The sequence below is a fragment of the Pelodiscus sinensis genome, chromosome 16, assembly GCF_052426305.1.
Source record: "Pelodiscus sinensis isolate ZL-2025 chromosome 16, ASM5242630v1, whole genome shotgun sequence".
Classification (NCBI taxonomy): domain Eukaryota; kingdom Metazoa; phylum Chordata; order Testudines; family Trionychidae; genus Pelodiscus; species Pelodiscus sinensis.
The window spans coordinates 34436064-34460267 of record NC_143067.1 but is presented as its reverse complement, the minus strand read 5'-3'; the positions used below and the strand labels follow the sequence as shown (position 1 = coordinate 34460267).

The following is a 24204-nucleotide window of genomic DNA, read 5'->3' as shown; positions in this document are numbered from 1 at the left end:
GAACATTTTTGTATGTATTTGTGTGACACGTTACTCACATTTCCTGAAACGTCCGTTTGGGAGCTAACATCCAGATACTGTGCAGGTAAAGAAAGGCTGGAGTTTTCCAAGGATGCACTGCTGGCCCAGAGGTCTGACTGTGATCCTCTGTCAATCACAAAGCCATCCTTTAACCTGGCTAAGCTCTAAAACAAGAATTCAGAAAGTCATCTCTTCTCTTGCCAGAAAAATATCACTAGCTGCACAACATCATTACATTGCATGATCTATTTAAGCTTGAGTAAAAATCACAGTGACCCTCCTTTGATAAATAGTTTCTCATTAGGAATGTGTCTCAGAGCAAGCTTTTCAAGGGATCTCTTTGATGTTCTTGCCTTCATTTTAGAGATCAGGAGATGATAAAGTGATTTAATTGAAGCCAATATCATATCATACCCTCTTTGAGTTTGTGATCAGTTGATAAAACTGAAAAGATGACAGCTCCACTACAAAGGTCACACTTGGTCATATTAACTCCTGAACGAATAATTATTTTCCTTGAAATAAAAGATTTAGTTTGCCCTAGATATTGTGAACATTTCTGGTTACAATAGATCAGCTTTGCAAGAGTGTTTCATAGCCATTTTCTAGTTCTTTTCATCAATAGCTCATCATTTACAATTATTTCAATACCTGAATGAGATCTTGTTTTTCCTTCTCTCCTGAAGTGATCGCTTTCTTGATAGCCTTCATTTCACTTAATATGGCTTGTGCCTCATCAAGTTTGTATCCACCTTGAGTATCAGACATTTTCATGTCAATTCTGCATTAAAATGAAAGAGACTTAAAACACTCCAGATTTGCCTGAAATAATGTAGGCATATGACTCTGTAGTTCAAGCTTATTGAAGACATTTTCAATGGTCACATTTCAAATGCTAAAACACATGCAACTTTCTAAGTCTACTTCCAAACATGTAAACACTCTTAAATATGGGCTTTCCTCACCCAAAAGAAGGGGAGAACAGAGTTAGTGAGTGATCATGTTTTTTCCCCCTCTTCTGAATAAGTTACTTCATGATCTGCAGTTACATTAACCTTGAGAATTCCACTCCTCTGAAACTAACTAAGAGAAGCTACTTTAATGCCATCCCTTTGTTTTTTGACACACCCACAATGAGAAACAAGTGCAGTGAAATAAAATTCCTACTATTGCCAACATTATATGTTGGATCAAATACCAGTGGAATTACTCCAAATGGATACACACATAAGAGCAGAATTTGGACCATGGATCCTTTTACTTGTCTTCCTTCATGTGGTAGGAATTGTCAACAGAACAAATATCATGAACACATCTATCCTAGCTCTGTGATATCTTACAGCTTGACCCTGCAAACACAACTATTCACAATGGTCACCATACTACATTGTCCCATTCACAAGATAATAAGCACTTTCAGAGTCAGAGGGCCCTAAAGTCACGTTCCAGGAAGAACCTGGCCCTGCTGAATAGTTCAGGTCTGGTCTTTTCAGATTTCTTGATAAGAACCCCCTCAAAACTGAAGAACATCACAAGATCTCCACATAGAGAATGGCAAAATCAGACTAAATTTATATTCAAAATAGTGCAAGGGAGACACTTTTGTCATGAATTTTAGAGACTATGCCCTTAGTTAGTGTTCAGAAACTGGGCATGAAGCTTTTTTCTGTATCTGTTATTTTCTGTATTACTTATGGTACAGCAATAGACTATAAACAGTGGATTTTATAACATACATCATGAAAACATGTAAGTAAACTTGTGTAATCCAAAGACTGGTATTCCTGAAGAATGCCAATTAAATGTGAAAATTGCAACCTAAAGTGTCAGCTCAGTGCACTAAAGTTAGACACATTTTAACAGCAAAGTATGTTAAACTACTGTCACCTCAGGGTGAGTACAAAACTAAAAACATACAGAACCCCCTCCACAGTAGTTTCTTCTCAATTCTAGTAACAGAGCTTCTCTGTACTTCCAAGTACTTTTAAGCAGGACCACTGCAGATGGGGGTAAGGGAGGAGTAAGAGAAAGTATTTAGCTAGAAGTATGGCTGATGTTACTGCCTCAAACAGCAATAGGCAGAGATCTGCAGCCTTCTGGGAGGCTGTGGGGGCAGCTGCACTGATCTGCCACACAGTGAATTATGCTTGATGCATTTGTGCAAAAGCTGCGCCTCTATTTTAAAATAGATTAGGATGGAAGTAGCACTTAGGCATTAATGGATACAAATAATATTGTACACAGAGATAGATCTCCAACCCACATCTGGTATACACTCTTCCTCTATGCTTAAGACAGGGGTAGGGAACCTTTTTTGGGTTGGGGGGCCATTGACCCACTGAAGAAATCAGTTAGGGGCCACACACAAGTGAGAAGCAGGGGGACTGGAGCACTAGCACAGGCTCACCAGTGCTGGAGGGGGGCCCTGAGCCTTGGGGGCTGGAATAAGGCAAACCGGGGGCCAAATCCAGCCCCTGGGCCTTAGGTTACCCACCCTGGCCAAAAGTAACAATTACAGACTCCACAACTCATCAAAAGTTATTATCCATCCATTTTAGACTTACTGATGATACAGGGTGTGAATTTCAGCAGGGCATCATCATGGTTTCTGCTGGTCCGGGCACTTTCGGCATGCTAGCACCCATGTGCAGCCACAGAAGGTGGGATTTGCATACACAGATTTCATCACCCAAACACATAGGTAGACTCTACCACTTGCACTAGGTGAGGTTAGTGCAACAAAGCACATGCAGGTATAAGCCAAGAGGGCTGATCTACACGATCACAAACTAATTTATGCAACTTCAGTTACATGACTAACACAACTGAGCTGGCTACACTGTGCTGTGTCCACAGGAGAGCATCTCCTGCAGACTTCTCTTATGCTTCTTGGGGAGATGGGCGAGTGCTCTCTCCCATTGATTTGATGGATCTTCACCAGGCCTGCTAAATCGATACTCGCTGCATCAATTGCAGCAGTGTCAATCTACCAGCAAGTGAAGACATACCCAGAGAGTTATACCCAGAGGTCTCTGACATCTGCAAACAAATCCATGCAACAGAAATTCCTTTTCTTCTTCCTCCTTAGTGGTACCCTCGCACTGATTTTTCTCATGGTACTGTGCTCTCTTGACAACCTTACAGTGTGACAAACGTAGAAGCCTTTGTATACATCACCAGAAAATAGAAATCAAACTCCACTAAGGTAATATATTCCTTTCTTCAATGTGTCACTGTTTAATGACAAGTGAAGTGAATCACTGCACATTTTCCCCACTTCCACATGAAGATCTTCCTCAGTACACAGGATAATTTCATTTCCTCCTTGAATTCATCAAGAGAGGAGAAAGACTGGCAGTCTTGGATATAAAGAGCAACTGACAAAAGCTGTGGAAAAGTCATTTTGGTCTATATTTGTGCAGCCCCTAGCACAACAGGGCTGTGGTTCATCAGCAGGGGTTCTAGGATGTATGGTAATACACATAAATACCCCTCAGGGATGTGACATATCTGAAACTAACGGATTAGATGCTAAGCAACTGGTTTATAAACTCCCAAGGAAAAGCTTCCTACACATTTGCATGGAAACCAGATTCTACATGTTTTGCATATTAAACAGGGCACAGACATCATACTGAAGTGATGCATTCTCTTCAACAGAAGTAGGCTAAATAACTCGACAGCTGGTCTCTCCTTCCTCCCAAGGGAATTCTACTGTGAGGAGCTGGCACATCCATGGATTTTTAAGTGGTAAAAGTGAACCACCTACACTGTATGCCTCATTACTAAGGAAACACCAACTGTTATTCCTACAGTGGTATCAGGGTCCTTGTCTTTTCTACAGCTTTTCCCCAATGCTCCTTAAAACAATGACCCCTTGAATCAAGACCATGGGCCCTACCCTGGCATCAGTGTTAAACAATACTAGATGCAGTGGGCAGCACTGTACATTAAATGATGACAATGTGGCTTCATGACATTGTTGGAAGAGCTCTTTGGAACTAAGCTGTTAACTGCCCATATTTACTACAATAGCACCTGTGTGCTATGTGTGATGCTTTTCTGTCAGGCATGTGCCCAGCTGCTAGCACCCCAGGAGCACACAAAAGCAAAGAAAAGGCTTGCATTATTCAAGCAGCTAAAGAACCAGGGAGTGCTGGTTGGAAGGGAAAATAAAACTGACAGTGCATTAAACTTACTTCTTTAGTGTCTGGAAGCCATGTTCTTTGTACTGCAGTTCCTGCCTCATATGAGCTACCTCTCTCTTCAATTTATTAACCTGTAGTAATTGGAAAAGTAAAGTGTTACATTTTCAGACTGATACATCCATTAATATTAGAAGTACAATATTAGCCACACCATCAGAACATTCTTAATCAGCAGAGGCATATCAGGCTGAATCACCTAAAAAAACCCATTTAGCACAATCAACAGCCAAAACTACTACAGGCAGTCCCCGACTTACGCGGATCCGACTTATGTCAGATCCGCACTTACGAACGGGGCTTTCTCGCCCCGGAGGTCGAGGTGGCGGATTGCTACCTGCGAGCTCCGGGGCGAGAAAGCCCCGTTCGTAAGCTGCTCCCGGTGCCCCTGGTCTGCTGGAGACCGTCTCCAGCAGACCAGGGGCACCGGGACTGAAGCCGCAGCAGCGGCGGGTTCCCGCGCTTCTGAGGCTTTGCTCTGGCAAAGCCTCAGAAGTGCGGGAACCCGCCGCTGCTGCCGCTTTGCTCCCAGTGCCTGTGGTCTACTGGGGACAGTCCCCAGCAGACCACAGGCACCGGGACTGAAGCCGCAGCCGCGGCGGGGTCCCCCGCCTCTGAGACTTTGCCAGAGCAAAGCCTCAGAGGCGCGGCACCCCGCTGCCGCTGCGGCTCTGCTCCCCGTGTCCCTGGTCTGCTGGGGGGGGGGGGGGCGCAGCTAGTGTGCCCCCCCCCCCCAGCAGACCAGGCTTTTGTTGTGGACCCTGGGGCAGAGCAGCTGGGGTGCTGCCGATTGGTCCTGCAGCGCCGCTCTGGGCACTACTGGACCAACCCGGCAGCACCCCAGCTGCTCTGCCCCAGGTCCTGATTCAGCTGCTGCTGGTCAGTTTCAGCAGTGGCTCAATCAGGACGCCTGTGGCAGAGCAGCTGGCGTGCTGCTGGGTTGGTCCAGTAGCGCCGAGGAGCGAGGAGCGGTGCTACTGGAGCAACCCAGCAGCACCCCAGCTGCTCTGCCCCAGGCGTCCCCAAGTCAGCCGCTGCTGAAACTGACCAGCGCTGACTACAGGAAGCCCGAGGCAGAGTTGCTCTGCCCCAGGCTTCCTGGAATCAGCTGCTGATCAGTTTCAGCAGCAGCTGACTTGGGGACACTTGGGGTTCTTAAGTTGAATCTGTATGTAAGTCAGAACTGGCGGTCAGTTTCAGCAGCGGCTGAATCTGGACGCCAGTTCCGACTTACATACAGATTCAACTTAAGAACAAACCTACAGTCCCTATCTTGTACGTAACCCGGGGACTGCCTGTACTTCATTTGGACAGTGTTATAACATCACCCCTTACTGCAGAGAGATTCTTCCACTCCCTAGAAGTTTAAGTGGCATCAAGTTAGGAGCAAGAGATAAGAAATTCTTAGCTCTTAAAAAGGCAAGTTGACACAAAGATTAAAAGGTGACATATGGAAAGCAATGAACGTCATTTTTATTCAATAATGTTTAATGTCTTGACAGACTCTTTAAAATGGTTAAAACAGACTGTGCTTAATTGCAATGATAAAAGCCACTTACTGAGTTGTCCCAATTAAGAGATTTCATTGTACAACTAACAAAGCAGGAAGAGAATACAAATTGTGACTACATGGACCCAGTAGTTTTCTCGGTCATGCTTCTCCTCAGAAGCCTGACTCACCTACTTTACTTCTGGTCATTTTTGTTTCCAGTCTAAAATCTCCAGAAGAGAGGATCACATCCTAACAGTCTGCACAAAAGAGCTGCAACATTCCTAAGCATTTGCAGTACACAGTCGCCATCTAGTTAAATACCTCATACTATCTATAGCAACTTATGCTCTATTAGCTTTCAGGCAAGCTCTGAGCCTTCAAGAAAAATGATTACAGCTGAACTTTGGGACAGTGGTTTCAGAAAGGCAGAAGCATTAGCTTCCTCAACTGCCTAGGAATCCCCCTCAATATTTATCATGAGGTTCTGAAGCTTCTTAAAGATTACTGGTGGAAAGCAAAGGTCCATTTACACTACTTACCCTGGATTTTGTAGTAGCAATTTCAGCTTTAAGGATCTCCGGGTCATATTTAGAACTAGATGATGAGCCAGAGTGCACTGGAAGGAAGAGCATATGTTGAATTAAGAATTTTATTGTATGGTAGCATGAGCTTTACAACACACCACCCAAACCTGAAAGGAGGAATCCAACATTGTACGTACAACCTGAAGATTAAATATTGATTCGCTGAGCACTAATGCTCTTTCCTGAGAAGACCAATTTATTTGTCTTCATCTTTGCTTCCCTTCATGCTCCAGCTCTCTCCGCATATCCCAAGTAAAACAAGACCGTCTCAGCTCTCCCCCACCTCAACCTCCTCTTCTTCCCCATGTTGCTTCTGCACCTCTTCTTGCATGTGACAGCATCCAGTAGCATGGTCAACTTATCACACCAGGATGCATACTGGAGAAGGCTGGAAATGAAAAACCTGCTTCATCTGTAAGTAATGGCCTGGCACCAGTCCCCAGTAATCAAGATCGCTCCTTTCTATGTAGCACAGTGCCCAAACACTAGGTCTATGCCCAGTTGCTTGTTCTCCAGATCCATTAACAACAGCAAAACACCCACACCACACCCCAGAGGCAGGAGGCGGTCGGGGGAAAGCATGTAGGATTTCAATTTTAAAATAGGTTTTTCTTGTAAACAAATCCATCAAATACCCAACATAAGAAAACTGAAGAATGAAATTCAGCCTTCTGGAAGGCCTGAGGAGGTGACAGACCATAGGATGTGCCACTGTGGATTAGACCAATGTTCCATCAAGTGCAGCCTCTTGTGTTCATCAGTGGACAAAGCCCTTATGCTTCAGAAGGCACAGCACTGCACAACTGGGAGCTATTTTAAGGGGTGGCTAGGGACAAGGAAAATGTTTTCTGATCTGTGCAATTATCCAGTTATGCCCTGCAGCATAGAGCTGTAGTTTGGCTTTCAGAGACACTGGCAGGATGCTATCAGAACCCTTCAGCATGATCATACCCTTTATCATTCAGAGTCCTAAGTAATATACAGCAGAAGTGAATGGGATTCAGAGACAGGTAAAAGCTTCAGGAAGAGACTGGAGTGGTTTACTTAAGAGATGAGACACGGGACATGATGGCATACACAGTGGAATGGTGGCATATGGGACGGCTGACAGAACTGATGGAACTCTGGGCAAGGTGTGTGTTGGGGAGCCTGGTTCCATGCCCCTAAGGAGGGACAGGGCTGGGGGCCAGCCTCCCCCTGCCAGTCTTTCAGCACCACCTGGAGCATGCTGCCGCCCAGGGCTCTTACAGAAATGTAAAGGCCTGGGTTCTGGCTGCCACCACTGCCAGGAACCCCAAGCCCTTTTATTTTACTGACCCCTGGGACAGCTGCACTCTTCCCTCTTCCTCCCTCCCTCCCCTCAGTGGGCCTGGGGCCATAGCAAAGTTAGGCTATGTTTATGCTGGGAAGGTTTGGTGACAAAAGTGCTGTTGACATGCAAAAGTTGCCAAAAGTGAAAACCGGTCAAACCAGGTTTTTTTGCCTCCCATTGTTGACATTCTGTGGCCACATTACTAGCTCCCTGTCACGAGAGAGAGGAAAGCAATGCGAGTAAGGACCCCACAGTGCAGTGTTGTGGGAAGGCAGAGCTGATTTCTGCACTTCTTGGAATCCCCTCGTAGCTCTGTGAGCTCTCTGTACTGAGTAATGTCAAAGAAGCACAGAAGTCTCTCCAGCTCTCCCACTGCAGCAGCAGTCTGCCTGCTGCTGTGTTCCTAGTACAGGGAAGAAGAGAAGCATTCCAATGATTTTGCTCTTTCTTTGTTCCCCAAACAGAGCAGCTCTAGCTGTGAGATACTTCCCAGAGCTTTGAAAGGGAGGAGTCCATGCCTGCAGGGAAGCAGAGATCACACAACACATGAGCAGAGCCATCAGGGCAGGCATTGTGGGATACTGGTGGAAACCAGTTCTTTAAACAAAGAAAACAGCAGATTCCACACTGGCTCTTTGTCAACAATAAAGGGAGGGGAAAAGACAAAAGTCTTTTGTAGGGATGGAATTTTTTTGTCGCCAAAACTGATATTTTTCCCCTGCAAAAGTCACATTGCTGTGTAAACAGTCTCACTGTTTTGTTGCCAAAAGGCAGTTTATAGTGACAAAACATGCCAGTTTAGACAAGGCCTTAGATTGGGCAGTTCGATTCAGCCTCTTAGTGGAGAAGAACATTTCAATGAAACTGAAAGGCAGCAAAATTTAAAATGCTTGATTGCCTTTTAATACAGTTGATATATCTGTGAAATAAAAAATGAACCTTTGAATTTGAATGACATTTGGCTAATCCCCATAACAACAGTTGTTTCAAGGCCAGAGTTTCAGAAGCAATCCTCGCTTTCGCTTGCCTTGAAACACCACCTGGAGAATCTTCAAGGGTGTAGAACAGAAAGAGCCAGTTCTACTCTACTGCTCATCCAGCCCCATTGTAAGTAATATGTGTGGGCAAAGCTGCCTGGTCACTGAAGACAATTACACAGCACCCAGGGAATTGCCATGAATGTGAGTACCAAACCACTCCTTGACAGCCCCAGCTTTCAGAGGAACAGAGAGGTGACAGCCAGGCACGTCTGCCCATGTTACTTAACTTTCCCACCACACGCTGGCAGAGATAGCTGGGAATCTAGCATTAATTACATTTAATTAATTTACATTTTGCTGATCCCCACCCATACTGATAAATTGCACACCTGAGACACTGGTGACTCTTCTCTTCAGCAGTGACTGAGTAGACCATAATGTAGTGAGATTTCATATAAAGTGATTGCAATACTTATACAAAATAAATGCTAAAAACAGGAAATAATTTTGAAGATAGATAAACCAGTGAGAAGAGGCAAGACACCGCCCTTAATGTAAGAAGTGTCTCCTATCAGGAGCAGGCTGCAAAGAGTTAACTTTACCCCAAAACAAGTTTCACAACCAGAGTTTTATTACAAATGGTTTCCCTGCTTGTATCACAATACTGTTTCCCACTTGCTAGAGAGTTTAATACTTACGACTGATCTGAGAGCCTACTTTGTGCTCCCAAACGTCATGTAGCTGCCTATATTCCTGCTGGGCCAGTTCAAGTCTCTGCTGTTTCACCTGGTAGATCTCTTTCTGAGCAGCGATTGCCTCTTGGGCCAGCACCAGATAGTCCTTCAGCATATGTTCTTGCTCCCGTCGCCATTGCACACGAGGGTCCTCTATCTGTGTGGTTTCTTAGCAGATATAAAAATCCTTACTCAAAAGATGGACAGGATAATATCACTCAACACAAAAGAGAGACACCCACAGAACAAGTGTGCTTAGCATGGGTCACTTCACCTCCCTGCACTATGCCAGTATTTAGAATGTAACTCTCTACTCATTGATGTCTATTAATTGTCCAACAATCTGTTGATCTGAAATGAAATTGGTTGTGTTAAATTACAGTACAAAAATGACACATGGTAAAATAGTAAGTGCTAGTTTCAGCAATAAATTCTAGTTATCATAAAAGTTATCATGGAACTCTTTCTAGTCGGAACATTTTTTTAAAGAAACATCAAAAAAAATATTGAGGGCTTCAGACTTTTCCCAGCTGTGGGATGGTTGTTTTTTATTTATTTTTTGGGGGGGAGGGGTGCATCATCTGTTCTGAATATGTAATTTATAAATGCCACTTCACAAACTAAGAATTTTAAGGAAAACATTATTACAGATGCAACACTAGCCATGTGACTTCTCTATAGTCACAGAAAAAAAGAGAGCAAATTAAAATGTTTGGCAATGAAGGACTAAATCTGTAGGGGGAGGGGATCAAAATTGAGAATATAATTCTCCCATATATATTAAGTCATTTAATGTGTTGTTCCTACAACAATGGGGAAAAAACTCCTATTGCTCTAGCCTACATCTATACCATGGCACTGTAGCAGTCTTGACATACTACAGGTTGCATCTCCAAATACCGGTACTCTCTGATCTGGCAACATCCGTGGTCTGGCAGGGCCACATATGCTCCTGGACCAGAGTGGCCTGGAACCTAATAGAAGGAGGGCCAGCAAGGCTGGAGGAGCCCCACAGCAGTGCTGGGACAAGGGAATGGAGAACACCGGCAGCTCGCAGCAGCAGAGCTAGGGCCTGGTGAATCCCAAGCATCCGTGGCAGCATGGGGCCAGCAGCTGTAGAAGCCTGGGTTCCCATGGCAGTGAGGGGTCAAGGGCTGGAGAAGCCCATTTTCCTACAGTAGCACAGGCCAGGGTCAGCAGGGTTGGCAGGTGTCTGGTATTGACACGGACACTCCAGTATTTTCGCCTCCTGTTCAGTAAAAAAAAAAAAAAAAAAATTCAAGAAGTACCAGACACTTGAAACATCCGGTATTTTCTGGTTTTTTTTTTCCTGCCAGGAAGCAAAAATACCGGACACCTGGTAACCCTAAGACACACTCGGCAACCGAGCCCAGCCCCCGTCTCCTCCCCCAGGTCCCTGTCTTCCCTCTTCAGGCCCCCAACCCTGGACCACACCCCCCACCCCACTTACCTGGGAGGGGGAGGGGCTCGATCAAAAAAACAAGATGGCCTCCGGCAAAAAGACCTGAAGCAAGGGGAAGCAATGCCTTCCCTGGGTCTTAGTGCTCAATCTCTCCCCTCTCACACTTAAAGGGGCCATGCTGTTTTAATGCTATTTTATTTTATTTTTTTGCTTAATAACTTCCGGGGTCCTCTTTTTTCTTTTTTTTTTTCTTTTTTTTGGCGCAACAACTTTGGTCTTCCCCCTTTATTTTGGGGGTTTTTTGGAGGAGGGGGAGAAAGGGAGTTGGTATTTTTGGTTAAACCATTAGGCAACCCTAAGGGCTGGAGAATCCTGGCCGTTAAAGGCAGCCCAGGGCTGGCAGCAGCAGAGTGGGGGAAATGGGGCCAGAGGCAGGGGACACCTCCCCTGGTCAGGCAAATTCTGTCTAACCTGTATAAGCATGACCTAATTATGTTGTATTATTAGTGCCTTGAGACAGGAGTAAACTTCTATTTTCCACATTTAAAGGTTGTACAGCATTATCATTCTACTGATTTTAAGGGCAAAGGAGAACTGTAATAAGGAAAATCATTTTTACAAAATGGAACTGTTGTTATCCTGGACAGTTTAATGGACACTGTAACCCCATTACTCCAATACAATGAGTTAATTCATAGCCTTCTGGGTGTCGATGAAGAAAAGTGCACAGTATACATAAGTTGCCATTCTTAATACAACTTATATTTTAACTTCTATTATTCTATTTTGGTGGTGTGAGCAAGTGTTTGAAAAATACCTCATTTTTATTCTCAGCCCTACTATACGTGCTGGTTTGAAGCCTTAAAACAGAAGCTCCCATTGTTCACTGACTTTAAATGCTCTAGGATGCCTGAACTTATCACGCTTCAATGAGGATGTCTAGTTACCACATATTGAATAATTAATAAAAAACGGCTTGGTGGAAATCATCTGTGGGATACTAGTCTGCATATTTTAAGAGTTTCTTTAAATATTCAGTGGAAACTGCCACAGCTGACGCTCAGAAGAGGTTTCCAGTCAACCAAAGGATTATCTTCATAGTTGGAAGATACCGGATCAAGAGAATCACATACATTTTGATGAAAACCCTAGATAGAACTCTAAATACTTACAGCAGTACAACTAAGGCATCAACACTGTTGGCTACACTACAGGGGGGGACACAATTACACAGGGAAAAGCCCCCTGCCCATTCCCTCAGGAATGTGTTTTTAAACAAGTGCCTGATCTGCACATGTCGCTAGAGATGTGCAGCACACACACGGCAGTTTAAAGGAGCAAATGTTGTAACGTGGTAACTGGCACAGCTTCAACATAAAAGTTACAAAAACAATACAAAGCAAAACCCCAAGAGATGCAGCAATCTAGTTTAGATACAGCCTTTTCCCACCAAAGTTGAATATTGCTTTAATTAATAGGGTTGCCAGATGGTCTCCCAAAAAATACCAGACACCCAGTATTTTTTGGTCGAACAACAAGAACAATAAAAAGCGGCAATCACAACCCCGTCTCCCAGCTGGGACTCCCAGCCACTCCCCCCGCCCCAGCTAAGTTTTTGAAGCACCCAGAGCAGCAAGTGCGGCCCTGCCTCCCAGCTGGGACTCCCCACCTGGTAGCGCTCTGGGCGCTTTAGAAGCCTTGTGGGGGTGGGGGGAGAGGCTGGGACTCCCAGCCACTCCCCCAGCCAGACTTCTGAAGCACCCAGAGCTGCGATCACAACCCCACCTCCCAGCTGGGACTCCTAGGCTGGGAGAAGGGGGTAGCCACTCCTCCCACCCCCGCCAGGCTTCTGCGCAATCACAGGCTCCTAGCGCCAATCATGGCTCCGCCCTCCAGCTGTTCCCCCCACCCATGCCAGGCTTCCATCCGGTGCACAGCTGGAAAAATCAGAGAATACCATTTGGATAATTTGAAGAAAAGAGACCGAAGAGTTGCCACTCTGTAGGGACTATTTCATATTGCACTGTAGGGGAAGGAATTTTCAATGTGGCAACAGGTTTAAAATATTTCAGTCTAATTAGAAGCAATATACCCAGAGACTGAGCTAAATTAAATCTAACGCCAGCAACCAGTCAGATGAAATGAGCTAAAAACATCTCTAACTTTTACTCTCTGAGATAAAGTAAACATAATTAAATTGAATTATGTACCCAGAATATTATATATCCACAGGACATTATTAATGAACTTCCCTGATTAATACTTCTCAGACTGCAATGAAACTTTTCAGAGGTTCGTTTGAGATAAGAAACCAAAAGTCTCTTGCCAAGTGATGCCAACACAGTGAAACTTTATTCCTCAAACATGAAACCATATCATGATTCACGTACAACAAGCTCTGAATCAAACTATAGACTCAAGCAAAGAAAGCAAATTACAGAATAACTTGTGTTTGTATGAGCTCTTCATCTGACAATCTCATGGCAATACCTTATAACAGCTGGGATGCTATGAGGCCTTTGCCTGATTTTTATTGATCATGATTCCAGAAGTGATAACTGGAGCTCAATTAGTGCTGCAACTGGAGGAATGTAGCTTAATGCTTTGATTACTAGTTGTGATGAGTTAAATGGTTTTTCAAGCAATAGAGAACAAATTGTGGTCTTCCTATGCAGTAGCATAGTTGATCTTCTGTATTAGTTTCCTGCCAAGTGTCGCTTACCTGGATGAGTCACATTTGCCCTTACTGTATCTTATGTCAGGCAGGCCTGCCAATGGGGGAGAAGGGGTAAAGGGAGTGGAAGTTTGAGGTGTAAGGGGGTGCAGGCTCTGGGAGGGAGGTTGGGTGCAAGAGGGGGCTCCAGGTGGAGGCAGGGAATTGGAATACAGGGAGGGGGGTTGAGGTATGCGGGAGGAGCTGCTGGCTACAGGAAGAGGCTGTGGACTGGGACAGAAGGTGCACAGGGGTGCAAGCTCTTGTTCGGGAGATTAGCAGCAGGCCTGAATTAATTCTGGGGGCCTAGTGGCTATTAGATTTTATGGAACCCCCTAGGCTCTGGGATGGGGCCAAAAATGAAGGGTTGAGTGTGCGGGAAGGGGCTGGGGGTTGAGGCAGGAGGAGGTGAGGGCTCTGACAGAGTGTGGGCTCGGGACTGGCGATGAGACATTTGAGGGGCCCAAGGGGTTTGGAATGTGGGAAAGGGCTCATGGCAGAAGGTTGGAGTAAGGGGACCAGGGTTTGGGAAGGCGTTAGGGTGCTGATGGGAGCTCAGGGTTGGGCTGTGGGGTCAGTGAGGGAGTAAGGGTGTGGAAGGGGGCTCAGGGCTGGGGATTGGGATGCTGAGGGGGCTCAGGGCTTGGGCAGAGGATTGGTATTGATAAAGTTTCAAGACAGCTCTAGTTTTCAGTAAAGAAGAGGTCACCAACATATCTGCAGTATTCTTTAAACTGTCTGGTGCCCCAGTATCTGGGCCTTTTAGAGTAACAGTGATCACTCAGGCCTCAATCCTTCAATGAAATTTGCATGAGCAGAGCTGCACTGAATTCAACAAGGGTGTGCCAATGTGAATCAAATGCAGTATCAGCAGCCTAATGCAACTCCGGAAAAGTCTAGTCTACTCAAGATTTACGAAGCAAACAGAAAAGTATTTCCAACAAACTTCAGTGAATGCTTCCTCTGCACGGAATAAAAATAGCCACTTTATTATTTGTCCCCTTCAAACCAGATGATTAATAGCTGCCTGATCACACTATAAGACAGGCTACTGTATATAAGCCATACCTGGTTACAGTGAATGAGTCAGCAAGAACTAACAGGCTGTTTTAAAATTTTTCTAAAGACCATGTTAATTAGGGAGAATGAACAGTCAGTGGGAACATTTTTGTAGGAGTTTTCCATGCATGAAGAGTTGCCACGATGAGTTCTTCTGCTAACAGTCAATGATGAGAAATAGCCGGCTAAAGCTGGTTTGTATTCCTTCTAGAATCCTGCTGGGAAGCTTAACAGAGTGACGTTCCTTCCAGTTTAATGGTAGAATTGCCTTCAATACCTCTGCCTCTAATATCCCTGTCCAAAATATTTCTCTGAGCATCTGCTAGCAACAGTCTGAATGAATCAAAGCAAGTTAGTCTATTCCACAAAGCAAGGCCTACTTTTCTCTATCTATGCCAGAGCAGGCCTCTCTGTTGTATCATGCAAGCAAGGTACTAACAAACTTCAACAGGACTTTATTTTCCAAAAGTGAAACCTCTTCAAAAAGTGCTGCATCACTCAGTAGCTCTCAGTGCCGCCCCAGTAATCTTCTCTCCCCTCCTTCCTGTTTCCTGTGCTTCCAGACTCCCAACAGCCAATGCTCTCAGTTCTAATAATACCAAGGAGTATTACATCTAAAACACTGCATTCCCTCCTGTCTTAAGAAGTGCTCTCAATTATAAAATAAACATTGTTGTTCTAGCCACAGCAACAATTATGGGTCAAGCCACTATTCTGTTGGCAAAAATGTTACACTGAAAACACTCTAAATACTACACAGACATAACATAGTCTCTAGTCCAAACAGGTGGCCATCTGGGTCTGCCAGACCATCTCTCTCAAACCCCGTTTCTCGTGCAATGTCTTATGATGGTACTACGGTGAAGTCATCCAACATAGACTGGGTGTTGGCATCATCCCCTCTTGGTGCATAGGCAGGTGCAAGATAAGAAACGTTCCATACACGCCCATCAGAAAGTCGATAGGTACAAGGTCCCCTCTTCTCAATGATTTTAAGAGGAGATGTGAATTTATGGTCCCCTTTGCGTAGAATTCCAGGTTTTCTTACTCTAATGAAAGAGCCACACTCAACCTTCGGTTCCTTAGCACCCCACCATTTGTCTGTGAAAGCCTTAAACTTTTCTTGGTTCAGTTCAACTGTTTTTCCTCACATCATCCTCTTTTGGTGTATCAGGTCTTTACTTTAACAATCCAGCAAAGTTCAGTTTAGTGTTCATCTGTTTTCCATGCAGTAACTCTGCGGGTCATCTTTGAGTTGTGGTATGTCGTGTAGCCCTGTATGCTTGCAAGAAATCAGTAATGAAGGTCAACCATCATCGCCCTTCCAGTTTAGCTGTTTGCAAACTCTCTTTCAAGCTTCTGTTAAACCTTTCGATTTCCCCAGTGGCTTGAGGATAATACAGGGATGATCTTCTATGTAAAATGTTCCTCTCTGCTAGAAACATTTCAAATTCCAGAGAAGTAAATTGACTACCATTATCCAAAACCAGTTCTTTGGGGTTACCTTCCCTGCTAACAACTGTAGAGAGGAACTTAATTACCATAGCAGAAGAGATTTGTGATGTAAACGCTACTTCAGGCCATTTACTGAAATAGTCTATTACAGTGATGGCATAACGACAGTCAATTAAAGCAGTATCAAAGGGTCCTATGATGTCAATCACACCTTTTTCCCCCATGCAGAATCAGGAAAAGGAACAGGCTGTAATGGTGGGGTACATGTCACTGATGTCTTATGCATTTGGCAAGTGACACAGGATTTTATGATTGCTTCAGTTTGGGAGTCCATCCCTGGCCACCAATACAGATCCCGTAGTCGTTGTTTGGTCCTGATAATTCCTTGATGAGTATTAAGTGCCAGGTGTATGAGTTTTGACTGTAATTCTTCTGGCACAAGTAGCTGGTGTGTACCTCGCTTAGCCCCTCAGCTAATCTTCTCTCCCCTCTTTCCTGTGCTTCCAGACTCCCAACAGCCAATGGTCTCAGTTCTAATAATTACAAGCAGTTTTACATCTAAAACACCACACTCACAACTTCATTGTACTGCGACCCCCTTCTGACAACAAATATTGCTGTATGGCCACAGGAAGGGGGACGAAAACCTGAGCCCCACCACCATGGGCAGAGGGAGGGGAAGTCATAGCTCTGTAGTTGGGGGCAAAAGGGAACAAAGGCAGGAGAAAGGGCAAAGCCAAAGTTTGATGGCTTCAGCTTCAGCCCCAGGCCCCAGCCCCAGCCCTGGTAGCACCATGAAAATGGGTTTGTGACCCACTTTGTGATCCCAACCCACAGTCTGAGAACTGCTGTGCTATAGTAAAGTGATTTCATTTCTTAATGGCCAAACCTATTCTTTTTCAGGCAGAATCCCACTGAGTCAAGCTGGTCCCTTGGCTTCATTGGGAACTTATGACTAAGTACAAACACAGAATGCAGGTCAACCCTTCTCTATAGGCAACCCCATAGAAGCAGGCTCCCAGGAATCACGCCAAGGCTCCCCTAGTGGAGGTCCTTTGTAAATCCATCTGGGCAGGTTTCCCTATCACCAGTAGAGGTTCTGGGTCTCACTTAGCTCCTGGCACAGCCTCAGGTACCCATGGGAATCTGGGCCATTCACGTCTCGGTAGTGCCTTTGGCCCCCCGCATCCTGGTAACAAGGACCCCTGGAAAGGAAAGCCCCAGACTATTTTGTAGTAAGTCTCCGTAGGACTGAAATAAGGAACAGAATATGTCCTTCTGCAGGCCAGCATTCTCTACCCTCCTCCTATGCACTTGTCCTGCTGGCCTTACTGGTCTCCTTCCCTCTGCACCCAGCAATCAGCAGTGTTTGGAATACAGGTCTGGGGGTGGGGGAAGTTACAGAGGTATTTTCTCCCACATGAGTGAGTTCCAAGCACAGAGGATTTGTTTAGTTTGTGTCTATGGGCAGCAGAGGGAGCAATCCTGGCTCAATAAAATGGAGCAAGGACTTGAGCAGGGATGGGGAACGCCGGCTTGGATGCCAGGCTGGATGCTAACTACAGCTTGCTTTGATCCAATCCACAAGAGTTGGGACCTCCTCCTCTTCCCTTGCAGAGGGATGAGATGGCTCCAGACACGCAGGGTTAGTTGGGGCAACTACCGTATTATTTTTGGCAACAATAAAAAATAACTTATACTTGTTTTATTTTTAAATACACAACAATGTTATCACACACTATTTACTTGCAATTTGTTTCAAGGTTACTCTCATGAAAGGCAGCAGTCTCCCAAATTAGCATATTTGTGTATGTGAGAACATGTATTTTTTTCTGTGAAAATGGATAAAACAGCAACACTTTCAAGTCAGGTCACTGCAGCTACATGGCCCATCTAGAATTAACCATATAGTTTGCCCAAAAAAAACTAATCACAGGTTTCTCAGCCATATTTTCAGGCAAGTTAAAAATTTGGGCCTCCCGACAAAAAACAAGAAACAAAAACAAAACAACACAACAGTTGAGCAGTGTCTCAGCTGCTTACCTACATCCCAAATAATACTCTTTTCTTTTGAAGGACACGAGAAATTAAATTGCCAGAAAATGTTGTTTTCAAATTCTTTGTTGAAGTACTAGGGAGCAAAAACACTTTCCTCTCCACCCTCCTACCTCCAGTGTACAAGCTTCAGTGTAGTTCTATTTGGGGCTCAACGTGTTTGGCTGTTGGAGCTTATTTCTAATATGCATCGATAATATGTGCAGAACGAATCAAGCAATAAGTGAGCTACATACAATAATGTATTGCAGAACATATATCACTTACTGGTGTTGTGGTCAATGTAATAAACTCCAACTTGAGCATCATAAGCCTCTTCCCATCCTAACGGCAATTCATCACTAATGCAGTCAGCAAAGGTTAATGGTTTAGTATACCTGCAATGCAAAACAAAATTGATCTAACACACTAAATTCCCAGCTAAATACTTTATAAATATATTAACCTTTATTGAAAAGAGTCAATAGGAAAATTATGGGAGCCTACATTTTAAAGGTTTCATTTTTTAAGTGATTCTCCATACATTGTTCTATTTTAACAGCAAGATGAATTCACGTTCTGACAAAATTCCCAGGCTTAGTCTGGTTCAGCCAGTATTCTCCTGTTGAATGAGTACTAAGAACTTTGCCAGAAACAATTCTGCTCCCAAACTGAAAGACTGAAAACTCTTTGCGGACAAACCATGCATTAAAAAAAATTGTAGACAAATAAGAACAAGATGAAAAATGTGATTTACAAATGTGACTATTTAAAGCTGCATAATCAATAGTAAGGAGGCGAGGAATGTGGGCCATTTGCTAGATGACGCCAGTCACCACATGACAATACATTCTGTTTTCTGAATGACATTCAAATAGCTTAGTTTTACAAAAATGGGTAACCTGCCAATTGAAACATAGAGTTCTTTTTATTCTTTTAAGGTGACAAATCTGAGATACTGACCAAGCTTGAGATGTCAATAGAGGCTATGGAACAACAGTAAGTCACCAGGAGCAGATGGTATTCACTCAAGAGTTCTGCAGAAACTCAAATATGAAACTGAAAAATTACTAAGCGTGGCATGCGTCCTATTGCTTAAATTTAGCCTCTGTATCAAATGACTGGAGAATAGCTTATATAACATCATTTTTAAAGGGTCTTGAAATGATGCTGGCAATTACAGTACAGATATATACAACAACCGCACAATATTTTGGGAAAGGGTCAACATGGCTTTTGTAAAGGAAAATCATGCCTCACCAATCTATTATACTTCTTTGAGGGTATCAGCAAGCATATGAACAAAGATGATCCAGTAGAGATAATGTACTTGGACTTTTAGAAAGTCTTTGGCAAGGTCCCATACCAAATGCTCTTAAGCAATGTAAAGAGTCATGGGATAAGAGAAAGTTGTCTCATGGATCAATAACTGGTTAAAAGACAGGAAACAAAGGATAGGAATAAATGGTCAGTTTTCACAAAGGAAAGACATAGATCGCAGGGTACCCCAAGGATATGTACTGGGATCAGTGCTGTTTAACATATTCATAAGTGATCTAGAAAACACGTTGAACAAAATATGCAGCTGATATAGAAGTATTCAAAATAGTTAAGTCCAAGAAGACTGTAAAGCGTTACGAAGGGGACTCATTAAATTGGATGACTGGGCAACAAAATAGCAGATGAAATTCACTGTTGATAAACACAAAGTAATACATATCTGCTCAATTTGCAGCAGCAGTAAAAACAACTAACATTGTTAGAAACAACCAGGAAAGAGACAGGCAATGAGAGAAACAATATAAATTCTTAGGGCACCCACACCTTGAATACTGCATGCAGTTCTGGTCACCCCTCTTTAAAACGATACATTAGAACTGGGAAAAGTAGAGAGAAGGGCAACAAAAATGATGAGGGTGTGAAACAGGTTCTATGTGAGGAAAGATTAAAAAGACTTGGATTGTTCAGTTTAGAGAACAATTAAGGAAGGATATGACAGAGCTCTATAAAATTATGAATAGTATGGAGAAAGTGAACAGAAAAGTGTTATTTACCCATTCACATAACATAGGAACCAGGGGTCACCTAATGACAGTAGGTTTAAAACAACATGAGGCAGTATTTCTTCACACAATGCATAGTCAACCTGTAGAACTCATTGTCATGGAATACTGAGGCAGCCAAAACTATAGCTGGATTCAAAAAAGAATTGGACAATTTAATAGAGGATAGCTCCATCCATGGTTATTAACCTATATGATCTGGGATATAGAATACTAGAACTGGAAGGGACTCAAGAGATCAAATCCAGTCGCCTGCCACATGGCAGGACTAAGCACCATCTAGATCAGTGGCTCTCAACTTGTTTCAGTCCACGGACCACCAGGCCAATCAAAAAATTTTCGTGGACCACCTCCTTTTTGAGACATGATAAAAAAGAGCAGACAACAAACATTTTGGTTTGAAATTTATTTCTTAGGGTACGTCTAGACTACATGCCTCTGTCGCCAGAGGCATGTAGATTAGGCTACCCGACATAGTAAAATGAAGCGGCGATTTAAATAATCGCCGCTTCATTTAAATTTACACGGCTGCCGCGCTGAGCCGACAAACAGCTGATCAGCTGTTTGTCGGCTCAGCGCGATAGTCTGGACGCGCGGGTGTCGACGTCAAAGGTATCTGTTGACCACCCAGGTAAACCTCATCCCAGGAGGTTTACCTGGGTGGTCGACAAATACCTTTGATGTCGACACCCGCGCGTCCAGACTATCGCGCTGAGCTGACAAACAGATGATCAGCTGTTTGTCGGCTCAGCGCGGCAGCCGTGTAAATTTAAATGAAACGGCGATTATTTAAATCGCCGCTTCATTTTACTATGTCGGGTAGCCTAATCTACATGCCTCTGGCGACAGAGGCATGTAGTCTAGATGTACCCTTACTAACAGATTTTTGGATTCTCTTCACTGATAAGCTTTTCAACGTTTGGAGTGGTATTTGATAATGCACAACGAATATTGCTTTCCACTGCAAGCCGATTCCTCTGTTTGGACTTAACGTGCAACAAACATGAAAATCCAGTCTCACACATAAGTTGATGCAAATGGCAAAAGAAATCTGACTGCGTGTGCTGACAAATTTGGGTAACTCCCATCACGCTGGTCCAAAATTTCTCTATGGTAGACTGCTGGTACACATCTTGAGCTGCAAAATCATTTTTCAGATCCAAGAATTCCTCCTGCAGATCCTCTGGAACACTATTAACATCTGTTATAAATGGATTCCTGATGAAAGATAATCCATCCCTTGTCCTGTCCACCTCCGGAAAGTATAATTGGAATTCATCTCAGTTTCCATAAATGATCGAAACTTTGCGTCCGAATGGCTTCCTTTTCCCCAAGCATGGCATCCACATATGGAAATTGAACCAAATTATTGCCTTTGACTTAGAGTTTCAATTTGTCAAGAAAAGACTTGATGATGCTTTGGTGAGAGAACAGATTTGCACCTTTCCCTTGCAGCTGAGTATTCCGTTTGTTCAATATTCCAAAAATATCGACAAAATACGCAAGTTTTAAATTTGACTGCATCAGCACATTTTGGAATTCCTCTTTTCTTTGAGCCTGGAGAAATAAATCCAACTCCTCTCTCAATTGAAAAACTCTGTTGAGTACATTCCCTGCTGACAACCACCGTACAGAAGTGTAGAACAGCAACACATCAAAGTCGGAACCCATGTCCAGGCAAAATCTTTTGAACAGCCTGGTGTTCGGAGATGATGATTTGATAAATAAATAAATTAAATAATGGAGATTGCCTATCTCCTAGAACTAGAAGGGACCTTGAAAGGTCATTGAGTCCAGTCCCCTGCCTTCACAGCAGGACCAAGTACCATCTGTGGCAAATTTTTGCCCCAATTCCCTAAATGGCCTCCACAAGGATTGAACTCACAACCCTGGGTTTAGCAGGCCAATGCTCAAACCACTGAGCTACCCCCCCACACACACTTTCACCAACCCTTTGAAAATGGTGTTCAGTTGATCAAGCAATGTTTTTGACGCCAAAGCTTCCCTATGAATGAAGCAATGAACTCCAATTACCATTGGAGCGCACTGTTTCACCAGCATTTGGAAGCCCGATCTTGAGCCCAGCGTGGCAGATGCACCATCAGTGATGACACCCACAAGATTTACCCAATCCAGACCATGTACTTCAAATAAATTGTTAACAATTTCCATCACATCCTGAGCCTTTGTGGTAGTATCAAGAGTCTTACCAAAAAAACCCACCCAAACCTCATCTTTGAAGTCTCCCTCAACCATGTATCGTGTGAACACCAATAGCTGAGAGTACAATGCGATGTCGTCCAATTCATCCAGTAGCATGGCAAACACTGGAGACATCTTTATTTCATCCACAACTTGTTCACTGATGTTCTGTGATATCTCATTTATCTGTCTCGATACTGTGTCGTTAGAGACAGATATATCATTCAGCTTCCTTGCTGCTTCCTCACCAAGAACAAGCCATTCCATCTCTTATGCACAGGAGAGCACAAGTTGCTCTACAATGGAATGAGGCTACTTGGCCTGTGCAACTTTGTATACAACAATGTAGGAAGCGCGCACTGCATTGCTTGTCTTATTGTAGAATGCACTTGTTGAGTCGAGGCGCTGCCGTTTCAGACCTGATAACCGCCGCTCAAAATAATCTTCATCCTTTTGCAACAAGTTAGGGTGACACTTTTCGAGATGACGTTTCAGCTTAGCCGGTTTCATTGAGTCACTCCCCAAGACTTTGAAACAAATAACACATTGTGGCAAATCCACGCCTTCTTTTTCTTTGACAAGTGAAGCCGAATTTGATGTAGTCCTCCGAATACTTGTGCTTGACATTTCTTCCTGTCATTGCCATTATAAACTACACCACACCTGTAAAACAGCACATGTAGCACAGGACAAACGACACAGCAACCACTTAGCACGATGACAGCAGCTACACTGACGCTCAGAGCCTCAGACGGAAGTTACTGGCAACACATTGCGGTTGCGTCCTAGGTGACACTATGGATGACGCGCCGCATGCTTGTGAACACGGCGTAAAACAGCCTAAAGGTGGCACCTGCTCACGCTATATGACTTTGGCCAATGTTCCTGTGGATCACCAAAAAAGTCACCATAGACGACCAGCAGTCCAGGGAGCACCAGTTGAGAGCCACAGATCTAGATCATCCCTGACAGATGTCTATCCAACCTACTCTTAAAAACCATAACTTCCTGTGATGGGTGTCCCTAACTTCCAGCTGCCAAATTCACTCAAGATTGGGCTGTTTTCTTCACTGCCTCCGAAGTATCTGACACTGACCAGCATCAGAAGCAGGATACTGGGCTAGTCTAATATGACCGTTCTTATGTACTTCAATAAGAAATATTCTGACTAGCTATTTTCTAGTAGAGTCTATTTGTGATCTATCCTCAACTGCACTTATATAGAGAACACAACAACATACCTACTCCCTGAAAGCATTTGGAGTTAGTTCTGCTGATTTTTAGCCACTGAAGTAATTTCAACTGCAAATTACATTTGTTGTTCTGCAGAGCTAGCAGGAAGAATGAGCTGGAATCTATCTGGCTCACACATTAACAGATATATTAACTATATACCTATTACAGCATTTTTATTACTGGTGGGAGACATGCACCTGGATGAACCCAACATGGCTTTCAGACCCAAGAGCAAGTCTGCAAGACTAGCAGTTGGGTAATGTCTTTACTTGTAAACTGAGCAAATTTAATCTAGGGTCACAGAGGGTTCATCTACACAGCACACTTATTTCGAAATAAGCTATTTTGGAACTTTTTTTCTGAAATAGCTTATTTCGAAATAGCACGTCTATACCACTTGGAAGCCTCAAAATTAGTCCAAGGCAGGCTTCCCTAATGTGGACATGCTACCTAGAATTAGAGCCCCAGGAGGCACTGGGGAAACATTACTCTTAATGGCCCTGGGAGCATCCACATTACTGCTATTCCAAAATAGCTATTTCAGAATAAGCATTATTCCCTGTGGAATGATGTTTACAGATTTTGAAATAAGCCGTCTGTTATTTCAAAATAACGGAATTGCTGTGTAGACGCTCGCATTGTTATTTCAAAATAACTGTGCTGTGTAAATGCATCCCGAGTGACAGGCAAG

At 43.7% G+C, this 24204-nt stretch overlaps 1 protein-coding gene across 4 annotated transcripts in view; it reads right to left on the bottom strand.

Annotated features, from left to right (window-relative positions):
* WWC1 (WW and C2 domain containing 1) overlaps positions 1-24204 on the bottom strand; it is a 141415-nt gene that overhangs the window by 51112 nt on the left and 66099 nt on the right. For all 4 annotated transcript variants that reach the window (XM_075900176.2, XM_075900178.2, XM_075900177.2 and 1 more), the window contains exons 2-7: positions 18301-18410; positions 9293-9496; positions 6258-6334; positions 4221-4300; positions 673-802; positions 39-185 (exon numbers count right to left, since the gene is read on the bottom strand). In XM_075900176.2, coding sequence (XP_075756291.2) covers positions 39-185; positions 673-802; positions 4221-4300; positions 6258-6334; positions 9293-9496; positions 18301-18410 — 748 coding nt within the window. The remainder of the gene's footprint in view (positions 1-38; positions 186-672; positions 803-4220; positions 4301-6257; positions 6335-9292; positions 9497-18300; positions 18411-24204) is intronic.